Genomic DNA, 12,729 nt, shown 5'->3' with positions numbered 1-12,729 from the left:
CGTCAAACAACACATTTCTAACCAGATCGTGTCTGTACTTGAAGCCAGGAAGCTCTTTGCAGTGAAGGGCATGTTCCCCGAAGCTATCAAGACACACCTTCCGACAAACAGGGCACGGTTCATCCTCAGGGTACAATGGTATCATCAATCGATATTTGAGGACAGACCGATATTCTACTGCCGACATACATTGCCCCAAGCCCTCGATCGGGATAACAGTAAGGAAATCTTGAGCGTGGGGGGCTCGTAAACAATCAAAAACAGCTTTTTGCCGAGGGGATAACCCGAAAACACCATTGATTTCCTTCACGGTTTTACCATAAAAAGCACTCGCCAAAATGGTTTGAGGTTCACGGGGGGCGGTGTCTTTATTAGCAAAACCGCCAAGGTCAACATCAGGAAGAACGGCTTGTAAACCATCCAACGCAGCCCTAAAGTCCGAATCCAAATCACCCATACAACAAGCTCGCAGAATATGATCTTGAAGTTCCAAAGATTGCACTCTGGAGGCCACGAAGGCAAAAGACGAGACATCCCCCGCCGATAGTAATCCAAGCCCACCCTCTTTGATTGGCAAGGAAGCCAATCGCCATTGCAAGTCCCCAAAGAACGGCCCCCCGCCAACCACAATATCATCAATGGCTTGCCGAAGTCCTTCATCAAACAAAGTAACAGCCGCTCCAACATAAGATGGTTGGCATGTGCGGAGACCAAAGATAAGCTTGGCAACTCCCATGCACGAACGCGGTAAAAGGAGTTCACATTGTGGGTTCTTAAGTTGTGGGAGTACCCTCATGAGATCGACAGCCCGGGAGGCCCTCTTAACAGCCAGGTCACTGATGAAGTCCCGATCACGGCTGACAGCACCCCCCAATAACTTGACTCCCAGCTTAGGCCTCCCAATATCCTCTGGGAACAACCCCGCAGCAAACTTCTCCCCATTGCATGATGGCCAGAACAATTCAGTCTTCCGAACATTTAGTTGGAGCCCCAAAGAAGGGCCTTCCCTTGAGATAACTTCTAAAGCCTTAGCCACTTCACGAACAGGGCCAATAATCGTACCATCATCAAGGTACCAAGCATGAAAAAGCAGGCTACACTGCTCTTGGACCCGGGTAATCAGGGGGTGTAAAGCCAGAGCAAACAGTAAAGGTCCTAGCGGATCCCCCTGCTGAACCCCGGTGGTAGACCAAATGCAGTTATCCCCTACGTAAAGCCTAGCAGGTTGACCATACAAAACATTCACCCATGGGGATAGGGACGGACAAACTCGATGCACCTCCTTTAACATTGCCGACCTATCCACCAAGTTAAACGCATTAGAAAAGTCAATGGTCAGCATGACCAACGAACCATCTGCATGATAGCAATCAAGAAACCTATTTGCACTATGGAGAACCGCTTCTGCCCCATTGGGCAAATGATCTATCTTTCTTTCTCAGTTTAAGGTCCAAAATTTGTGGCAAATAATCAATATTTCTTTCTCAGTTTAAGGTCCAAAAGAGAGAATTCAACGTTGATGATAAAAACGATTGCAAAAAAAGTTAAAAATATTATATACATTTTTAAGACAAATGTTTGTGGCTCATCATATGAAGATTTAGGTAGGCCAACTATGATGTATTTCTTGTATCTATGCCTATGTGTGCTTGTTAATGATCTATCTGAGTACTGCTATGCTATTTACTTATCCATCTTTCATCTATCCGTCTGTTGGTTGTTTTGGAGTCGGGGGTCTCTCAGGAAGCAGACTCTCTATTCGTAGGATAGAGGAAAGGTTTGACTACATCCCACCTCCCCCAGACCGGCAGACCCTACCAAAAGTTCTGCTATTTGTGGGATATACTGGGTATGGTGGTTGTTGTTGTTTTGTGGCTCATCATATCAACTCGTATTTCGTGAAACCCGTCACGCAACGTGCACCTAAAAACATAAAACCCGCGGCAACGCGCAGCCGCGGGCACTCCCACTAGTCTAAAAAAAAGGTGAACATTACACCTAATGAAAAGCATTAAAAAATTATTCCTTTATTTTTTTTCCATTTTTTAAATGCTAATATTAGTATAATTTTACTTTTAAATTACACTAAATAAATCATAATTTAATTTTTTTTTAGGTTGAGGTGTTTTGGTTGAATGACCATGAAAAAAACGTTCTCGGGTCGCAAAAAAATAAAATAAAATAAAAAAAGACTCACATTCTTGAACGGCTTTATCTAGTGCTCAATCTTCGGTTGTAACCTACGCACGCCACGTAGTACCCATCAAATACAATATTTTTAATCTTTTAAAAGAAGAAAATGCTAAAGGAACAGCGAAGGGTAAAGAAATTGAAGCACCGAAAGAAATCGTGGTGGCTATTATTAAGGAACTCGCGGAGCCAAAGATTAAAAAAAATTTGAGGACTTGAGGAATAAAAACTTGTGCTACAGCTTAACTACAAATCCTTTGGTTTCATTTTGCTAATCCATATATATTGAAAATATGTCGATAACACCAGATATATCAACAACATATGGTATCAAGGTACGACTTGTTTATACACCCCTTATTCATTCATGAGATAATCCGAGGTTTCAAGGAATGCTCACCTATTGAATTCAAAAAATATCACTCTGTTGCAGAAGCCACTACTTAGACTGAAGGGTATGGGGGCCGGCTGAGGCCCGGCTAGGACCGGCGCCGGTCCCCCACACCGCCCCCCATAGGGTCGGCTCGGCAACATCGGCTCCCCACAGCCGGATGTGCCGTGCCTCTCTCCTTCTCTCACATATACCTATACATACATACATACATACATACATACATACATACATACATACATACATACATACATACATACATACATACATACATACATACATACATACATACATACATACATACATACATACATACATACATACATACATATATATATATATATAAAGGGGCTCATCCCCCACCCCCGTAGGTCCATCCCCTCCAAGCCGAGCCTACGTGGTGGCCCATCCCCTTGGGGATGAGGCTCTCCATACCCTTTAGCCTTACAGACTAGCAATCCTAGTTTGAATTATGATCAAGCTATGATATCCACATTGTTAAATAAAAATGGAACCAGCATATATCACTGATAAACTGAGAAACATCATGTATTAAGAAACAAAAACTAAAACATAAAGAAGATCTTGCAGCTAGCTTTCATATATTAGCAAAATCTCATTAAAATACAACAAACACAAATGCCTAAGCGTTGTGAATTCATTAAATGGACAATGTCTAAAGACCAAACACATGAAATCAAATGTGAACCAAACACATGAAGACCAAATCGAATTTGGTAGAGATTTCCAAATTACTATTTAAGTTTCACTCCCAGTCGCACAAGCTAGGGTCGTCTATTAATTCTTTTGGCACAAGCTTACCTAACAGCTTAAGCATACTTCTATCTAGTAAACCAGCTGCGATATGATCTATAAATAACGATAAAGTCGAAGCATCAAGTGAGTAACCTCTACAATCCATTTCCTGTAAAAGCATCACCACATCATCACAGTGCTGGTTCTTTAGACATCCTTGGAGAAAAATACAGTAAGTAACATTATTTGGTGGGCAGCCACTCTCTTCCATTTTAAGAAACAACAACTTTGCTTCCCCCAATAGACCTTCGCGACAAAAAACACCAATCATCACATTATATGTCCTGACATCAGGTTGCAAGCCTTTATCTATTAATTCATGGAAAAGATTCCTTGCAATGTGAAATTTCCCACATTTTCCTGCCCCATCAATGAGGATAGTGTACACAACAATATCAGAATTAAGCTTGCTATCACCCATTAACTGGAACAAAGAGAGCGCATCTTCTACTAGATGGTTGTTGCAAAGACCGTCTAAAATTATTCGATAAGTGCATTGGTTTGGAATTAGGCCTTGTGCATGCATCTCATTGAAGAGTTTGCATGCATCTAAACAACGCCCAACCTGAAACAATCCTTGTATCATGGTGCTGTAAGTAACTACATCGGGTTTTAAACCTTTTCCGGACATTTCACGAAACATTTGCTCAGCCTTCTCAATCTTCAGATTCTTGCAATACCCATTCAATAAACTACTGTAAGTAACAACATTAGGAACGAGACCTCTAAGTGTCATTGAATCAAAAATCTCCCTTGCTTTGATCATTTCACCTCGAAGACAGTAACCATCAATAAGTGAACTGTACGTCACTATGTTTGGAACCTCACCTCTCTCAATCATGATGTTGATAACAGCCTCAGCTTCTTCTACTTTACCTTCCTTGCAAAATGCATCAACTAATGCAGTAAAGGTTTTCACATTTGGAGAAATGTTCTCATCCTCCATTTCTTTTAGCATCTTTGAGGCCTCATCCCAATGACCTATGTTACAAAGGCCACGAATTAAAGAGGTGTAGGTAATGACATTTGGTGAAATTCCTTTTTCAAATACCATCTCTTTAAAGAGTTTGAAAGCATCATCAATCAGTTTATCCTTGCAAAGACTATCAATGATGGTGCTATATGTAACAATACTAGGCTTGCAGTTTTTTTGTTCCATTAGCCTGAGCAAAGCAACTGCTGTAACGTTATTACCGAACTTGCAAAGCCCTTTAATCATTGTGCTGTACATAACAACATTAGGTTCACAAAGTTTTTGTTTGACGAGCTTCTTGAATAACATCTCTGCTTCAAGAATCTTATCTTCAAGGACGAGTCCATCTAAGAGTGCACTATATATAAACTCATTCGGTGCAATAGATCGTCTAAAGCAACAACCTAGGACTGCGAAACCATCTTTGGAGCGATACAACTGGCAACAACACTTGATTGCAATGCTCATAGAAAATTCATTAACAGGGACACCAAGGGAACACATTTGGTTGAAAAGATGAAGAGAGGTAGAAAAATGTTTCATTTTAGTAACAGCATTCAACAACTGAGTGAAGTGAACAACAGATGGAAGAGGGCGTCTCTGTGACATTTCATCGAACAGGTTGAGTGCATCATTCAAGTTGGTAATTTTATGAAACATAGATCGATTCGAGGAAACATCGGAATGTAAAGAGAAAGGGGTTTCGGAATGAAGATGGAAGGAGGAGTTGGTGGTAAAATTACCTCGGAATTTGATGAAAGCTATGCGATTCATCATCTTCGGTAGGAGGAAACGGATCAGAAGTAGCCTTCAACCTAGCTATGAAATGTTACCAAGCATGTTCTATTTCCATTTCTACAAAACTCAAAAATTGAGTCACACACCCACATTCACATCTTTCATTTATCTTATTTTGCATTTTTCACTTTTCTCTTAGACTAGTGGAATTTTCCGACGAGTTGTGATATAATTAAGTTCGTGTCGATTAATTTTACTATGGTTCGTTATGGTAGCGGCATTCGGTACTACAACCAAAAGATAATATTCAAAGTCGTAATCTTCTAAAAATCGATATGTGTTTTACATCGATCTAAAACTATAAAACTAATATTTTTTTCGAAAGATAGACACATGTCATACCCGAAGATCACCCAAATAACTCATTTTTAGTTTAACAATCACTATTTCTATGAAAAATTTTAAAGGATTTAAAAATATATTATCTTATATGCTAGAATATTACATGTGTTTGGAAATGAAATATTTTCTAATTTGTTTGCATGTGATGTAAAACCAATTTTTTTTACCATTGAATTCTCCATATTTCTCACATGTGATGTAAAAAAAGAAATGTCATTAGATGACATTTTTATAAATACCTTTTAAAATGAGGGATGATTTATGTATTGTAGCTAAGCGCTTGGTATAGCTAAGTACTTGATCTTTTATACAAATATAATAACGTGTCATATTATACACCAGAAAGGACAACACCGTTGTAAGTCGTATTCTTTGTATCCATGAGTAAGGATTCTTGATTCAGATATAGATATAGATATAGATGATTAAAAGTAATAACTTAGAATTATGAGTCATTTAAAAAAATTAAAAAATAATAAATTTCAAATATTAAATTCAATAATTCACCCAACATATCCATATTATAAAAACTATTTACATTTCAATGTGGCTCTAGTCTACTGTAGGTTTTCTTTTTAGGTTTTTATCTAACTAGTTATTTTCCGTCCGCACGTTGCGGCGGGGACCCAATAACTACAAAAGGCGTGTCTGCAATGGCAAAAATAATACCGAATATCAAAACATAAATAAAAATGACGTGGTAAGGATAGTCTCTCCGTCCTAAAAAACGATTTTAAATAACCTAATATATAATAATAGGACCCACACGTTCTACACGTTGGAAATTCAGTTGTTTTCAGTTCAGTTATTACAGTGCTAACACGTTAAAATATGGATGAGCTCGGTACCGGTAACGGGACCGAAAGTACCGATCCGGAAAATCATCGAAATTAGGTACCAGCACCGAAAATGCTCGGTACAATACGGCGTGGTATTTGAAAGCTGTGCGATTCATCATCTTCGGTAGGAGGAAACGGATCACAAGTAGCCTTCAACCTAGCTATGAAATGTTACAAAGCATTTATCTTATTTTTCATTTTTCACTTTTCTCTTAAACTAGTGGAATTTTCCCGCAAGTTGTGACATAATTAAGTTCGTGTCGGTTAATTTTACTATGGTTCGGTATGGCAGCGGCATTTGATACTACAACCAAAAGATAATATTCTAAAAATCGATATGTGCTTTACATTGATCTAAAACTATAAAACTAATATTTTTTCGAAAGATAGACACATGTCATACCCGACGATCACACAAATAACTCATTTTTAGTTTAACAATCACTATTTCTATGAAAATTTTTAAAGGATTTAAAAATATATTATCTTATATGCTAGAATATTACATGTGTTTGGAAACGAAATATTTTCTAATTTGTTTGCATGTGATGTAAAACCAATTTTTTTACCATTGAATTCTCCATATTTCTCACATGTGATGTAAAAAAGAAATGTCATTTGATGACATTTTTATAAATACCTTTTAAAATGAGGGATGATTTATGTATTGTAGCTAAGCGCTTGGTATAGCTAAGCGCTTGGTATAGCTAAGCACTTGATCTTTTATACAAATATAATAACGTGTCATATTATACACGATAAAGGACAACACCGTCAGTGGCGGACCTAGGAATTATTTGTTGGGGGTGCGGATAAGGTGTTCAACCATATTTTCAAGGGGTGCGATCGGGTTTTTTAGGTAAAATATACACTAAATTTTTTTTTCAAGGGTGCGGCCGCCCACCTTGGCCAAAGGGTGGGTCCGCCCCTGAACACCGTTGTAAGTCGTATTCTTTATATCCATAAGTAAGAATTCATGATTCAGATATAGATATAGATGATTAAAAGTAATAACTTAGAATTATGAGTCATTTAAAAAAATCAAAAAATAATAAATTTCAAATATTAAATTCAATAATTCACCCAACATATTCATTTTACATATTCTAAATACTATTTACATTTCAATGTGGCTCTAGTCTACTATGGGTTTTCTTTTTAGGTTTTTATCTAACTAGTTATTTTCCGTCCGCGCGTTGCGGAGGGGACCCAATGATTACAAAAGGCGTGTCAGCAACGGCAAACAGAATACCAAATATCAAAACATAAATAAGAATGACGTGGTAAGGATAGTCACTCCGTCCTAAAAAAGCGATTTTAAATAACCTAATATATAATAATAGGACCCACACGTCCTACACATTGGAAATTCGGTTGTTTTCAGTTCAGTTATTACGATGCTAACACGTTAAAATATGAATGAGCTCGGTACCGGTAACGGGACCGAAAGTACCGATCCGGAAAATCATCGAAATTAGGTACCAGCACCGAAAATGCTCGGTACAATAAGGTGTGGTATTTGAAGGTAAAAATCAATAAATACAGGTATGGTGCTAGACCAGTGTCGAACCAAAAGTAACGATTATGAAAACGTCAAAAGGAGGGTACCAAATTGGTAAAAAAAAATGATTTGGTATAGTAAATTTGGTACCGATACGATACCAGTTTGATTACAGGAATTGATACGATTTGCTCATCAATATTCTAAATATCCAAGTTAATTTTACATGCTACATTTCATTCATTACAGAAAAAGACAAAAAAGAAAGCAAAATAAGTTGTTGTGTATATAAAACCTCATTACGAAATACAGTTTACTTACTGTGTGTATGAAAAATAATCTAAACGTGCAATTACTTGCATTGCTGCATTGCTACAAGATATGATGAGCTCGGTACCAACCGGTATCAAAAATACCGTTATCGAAATCCCCAAAAGTGGGTACCGATACCGAATATACCTGGTATGGTACGGTTCGGTATTGGTACGACACTGGTATTTGAGGGTAACAACCGGTTAATACCGGTGCCGAACCGGTACCGAAAATACCCCGGTTTGGTAAATTTGGGATCGGTACCAGTACCCGTACCCGATACCATTTGCTTATCTCTTAGTGATGTTACTATTCATTCCATTCTAATTTTAATATATAGGTAATACATTTCATTCATTACAGAAAAAGACAAAAAAGAAAGCAAAATAAGTTGTTGTGTATATAAAACCTCATTCAAACGAAATACAATTTACTTACTGTGTGTATGAAAAATAATCTAAACGGTGCAATTACTTGCATTGCTGCGTTGCTACAGGATTTGATGAGCTCTGTACCAACCGGTATCGAAAATACCGTTACCGAAATCCCCAAAAGTGGGTACCGATACCTTCTATATACCTGGTATGGTATGGTATGGTTCGGTACTGGTACGACACCGGTATTTGAGGGTAACAACCGGTGAATACCGGTACCGAAAATACACCGGTTTGGTAAATTTGGGATCGGTACCAGTACCCGTACCCGATACCATTTACTCATATGTTAGTGATGTTACTATTCATTCCATTCTAATTTTAATATATAGGTAGTGTGTTTTGTAAGTTTTAATCACATCTTTAAACTTTAAAAAAATTGTGTTGGTTAATTATTCCAATTGCCGGCATTGTACAAGTAACTAAACGAAGTGTGCCAACACCGATTAAACAACGTCAGTATCAGTATAAATATTCGTTTCTATTGTTTTTGATTGATGTAAAACATGCCTCCATATCAACATTTTTGTTTCTCTTTCGGTTTTTATAGCGAGTGTTGGTATCATAACGAACCGAACCAATACCAACCAAATTCCTACCGCATAGATTTAGGGTATGTTTGGTGCGAGGTAATAGAATGGATGAGGGAATAGAATGGACGGGGGAATGGAATGGGCGAGGTAATGGAATGGAAAACCGAATAAAATGAATCATTCCATCCATTGTGATGTTTGGTTACTCAGTTGTGAATATAATGAAATATTACTTTGTACAATTTGATTGGCTTAGAAAGGTTATACGCTTGCAAAGTATGTTGACTTGATTGGCTTAGAAAGGTTATACGCTTGCAAAGTATGTTGATGACCAAATTCCTTACCTACACTGAACAAATGTGCATGTTGACACTTTACCCAGTTTGAGGCAAACCAGTTCGTCCTCTCGTAACCCGGCCCGATTTGCACTACCAAATCGGTTTCAACCAGACCCAAACTGCCAATTCGTTCTTATCAGTACCTTTAGTCTATATGTGTTTGGTTATCAATACATGAACATTCGGCTTGCTACAATATTATCAAATCGTTAGTTAAAATATCAAAAGTTAACCTTTAGCAAGTGACTAGATTTTAGAAATATCTGCATTTTTTATAGCACCGGGAAGCACATCATTGTTGGGTTTGCAACATAAGCTTCGCCCCTTCAAAGCTTCGCCCATGATGATGAGAATTCAGAAGCAATGTTAGCCAGCAGCACAAAGATAATGGCTAATATTGTATTTAACTCAAACTAGCAAATACAATTGATAAACTGTGAAATATCATGTCTCAAGAGAATGATATTGCAGGTAACTTTCATCAACAAGCAAAATATCACAAAACTATAACAAACACAGATGTGAATTCATTAAATGCAGAATGTCTGATGACCAAACACATGAAAACCACATGTCAAGCAACCAAACACATGAACACCAAATAGAATTAAGCAGAGATTCCCACATATACTATTTCAGTTTCTCTCCCAGGTGCACAACCTAGGATGGTCCATTAATTCTTTTGAGACAAGCTTACCGAACAACTTTAGCATACTCCTATCTAGTGAACCAGCTGCGATCTGATCTATTAATAATGATAAAGTCGAAGCATCAAGTGAGTAACCTCTTCCATCCATTTCATTTAAAAGCATCTTTACATCATCATAGTGCTTGTTCTTTAGACATCCTTGGAGAAAAACACGGTAAGTAACATTATCTGGGGGGCATCCACTCTCGTCCATTTTAAGAAACAATAACTTTGCTTCCCCCAATTGACCTCCCCGACAAAAACCACCGATCATCACAGTGTATGTACGAACATTAGGTTGCAAGCCTTTATCAATTAGACCTTGGAAAAGAACCCTCACAATATCCACTTTCCCAAATTTTCCTGCACCATCAATGAGGATATTGTACACAACAATATCAGAATTAAGCTTGCTATCACCCATCAAATGAAACAAAGAGAGAGCATCTTCTACTTGACGATTGCTGCAAAGGCCCTCTAAAACTATTCGATAGGTGCATTCGTTTGGATTTTGGCCTTGTGCATACATCTCATCAAAGAGTTTGCGTGCATCTACACAACGCCCAACCCGAAACAGTCCTTGTATCATGGTGCTGTAAGTGACTACATTGGGCGGCAAACCTTTTCCAGTCATTTCACGTAACATTTGCATGGCCTTTTCTATGTTCAGATTTTTGCAATACCCATTCAACAAACTACTGTAAGTGACAACATCGGGACCCAAACCTCTAAGCGTCAGTGAATCAAAAAGTTTTTTTGCTTTGATCATTTCCCCTCGCAGACAGTAACCATCTATAAGTGAGTTGTATGTCACTATGTCTGGAACCTCACCTCTCTCAATCATGATGTTGATAATAGCCTCGGCTTCTTCTACTTTACCTTCCTTGCAAAAAGCATCAACTAATACATTAAAGGTATGTACATCTGGAGAAATGTTCTCATCCTCCATTTGTTTTAGCAGCTTTGAGGCCTCATCCCAACGACCTAAGTTACAAAGGCCACGAATTAAAGAGGTGTAGGTAATGACATTTGGTAAAATTCCTTTTTCAAATAGCATCTCTTTAAAGAGCTTGAAAGCATCATCAATCAGTTTATCCTTGCAAAGACTATCAATGATGGTGCTATATGTAACAATACTAGGCTGACAATTTTTTTGTTCCATTAGCCTGAGCAAAGCAAGTGCTGTAACGTTATTACCGAACTTGCAAAGCCCTTTAATCATTGTGTTGTACGTAACGACATTAGGTTCACAAAGTTTTTGTTTGATGAGCTTCTTGAATAACATCTCTGCTTCAAGAATCCTATCTTCAAGGACGAGTCCGTCTAAGAGTGCATTAAATATGTACACATTGGGTGGAATAGCTCGCCTAAAGCAGCTTCCTAGGAGTGCAAACCCGTCTTTGGTGCGATACAACTGACAACAACACTTGATTGCAATGCTCATTGAGTATTTATCAACGGAAACACTGTAGGTCCCTTTTCGCGGAGGATTACGAACCTAAACCTTGTTATACAAACCTACTAGCGAGTGCGGAATCCAAGCTAGCAAGCAAACCGAGTTAGTAGCAAGTAGAGAAACAAACACACAAGTTCACCGATTAACACAACTTGTATTAATGCAATGAGGGTTCGGTTACAAGCTCAATGTTTACAGAAATGTTCTATAAACTCTCTAAGTGTGTGTGTGTTTTCTGGACAGAATGCTCTCAAAGCTATCTCTCGGAGGTGTGTGTTCTATCTGTCTATCCTATCTAAAACTCAACACTGCATGGGTATATATATACCCAGCCTAGCATGCCTGATCGAAGGATCTGATAGATGGGCCGAAGGATCATCTATCGAAGACCAAGTATTCGAAAGATCATCAAGGACCTCGAAAGATTACCTTTCGAGGTCTATGATTCGAACCATATCTTTCGATGAGGTCGAAGGATCCACATTATCCTTCGACCTCTTATCCTTCGACACAGAACATCTTTCAACTGTTGACTAAGTCAAACCAGGAGGACGGTTGACTTTGTCAACTTACAGGACTGATAAGGACATCGTTTACATACAGACCGAATACAGACAAAGTACAGACACAAGTGCACCAACAAACTCCCCCTTGGCTGTAGCTTTGTCTTTATCTTCTATAGTTATAGACTCGTCTCGAACTTCGACGGTCTTTTGTCTTCGAGTTATCAAAACTCTGATGTCCTTTCAAGTCTTCATAGTCGGAGGATCTTCAAAGTCTTCACGTCTTGAAAGCAGAGAGTGTATCAACAAACTACCCGTATCATGTAGGAAGTGTGTTGACAAACTCCCCCTTAACATAAGCTCCCCCTTGAGTTATGCTCGTGAAAAGACTTTATCTTTATGAAGTGAGATCCTTGTGGTGTTGATGATGGCCAACGGCAACTCGATCATCTTCATCTTTTGAGCGCCTTCTCGTCGTGTCTTCATTCCAAAGCTTGTCATCGACCATGTTCTCCTAGCCTTTAGAATCTGCACATGCAAGAAATCTAAACGCGTAATGAGAACAACTGCTTGGAACAGTATAAACAAATGACACACGAATGACCATGTCATAAT

General features: G+C 38.3%; 2 protein-coding genes across 2 annotated transcripts; both read right to left on the bottom strand.

Annotated features, from left to right (window-relative positions):
* Positions 1 to 3,155: 3,155 nt before the first annotated feature.
* On the bottom strand, positions 3,156 to 5,208 carry LOC110930863 (putative pentatricopeptide repeat-containing protein At1g12700, mitochondrial). Its single transcript, XM_022174253.2, has one exon. The coding sequence runs from the start codon at positions 5,028 to 5,030 to the stop codon at positions 3,348 to 3,350; it is 1,683 nt and encodes a 560-aa protein (XP_022029945.2). The 5' UTR covers positions 5,031 to 5,208; the 3' UTR covers positions 3,156 to 3,347.
* A 4,894-nt stretch (positions 5,209 to 10,102) lies between these two features.
* On the bottom strand, positions 10,103 to 11,599 carry LOC110932614 (putative pentatricopeptide repeat-containing protein At1g12700, mitochondrial). The gene has a single exon (XM_022175939.1). The coding sequence runs from the start codon at positions 11,597 to 11,599 to the stop codon at positions 10,103 to 10,105; it is 1,497 nt and encodes a 498-aa protein (XP_022031631.1).
* Positions 11,600 to 12,729: the final 1,130 nt, after the last annotated feature.

Source organism: Helianthus annuus, chromosome 3, assembly GCF_002127325.2.
Source record: "Helianthus annuus cultivar XRQ/B chromosome 3, HanXRQr2.0-SUNRISE, whole genome shotgun sequence".
Taxonomy (NCBI): Eukaryota; Viridiplantae; Streptophyta; class Magnoliopsida; order Asterales; family Asteraceae; genus Helianthus; species Helianthus annuus.
Note: the sequence above shows the minus strand (reverse complement) of the source record. Positions and strands in the feature narration are given on the sequence as shown.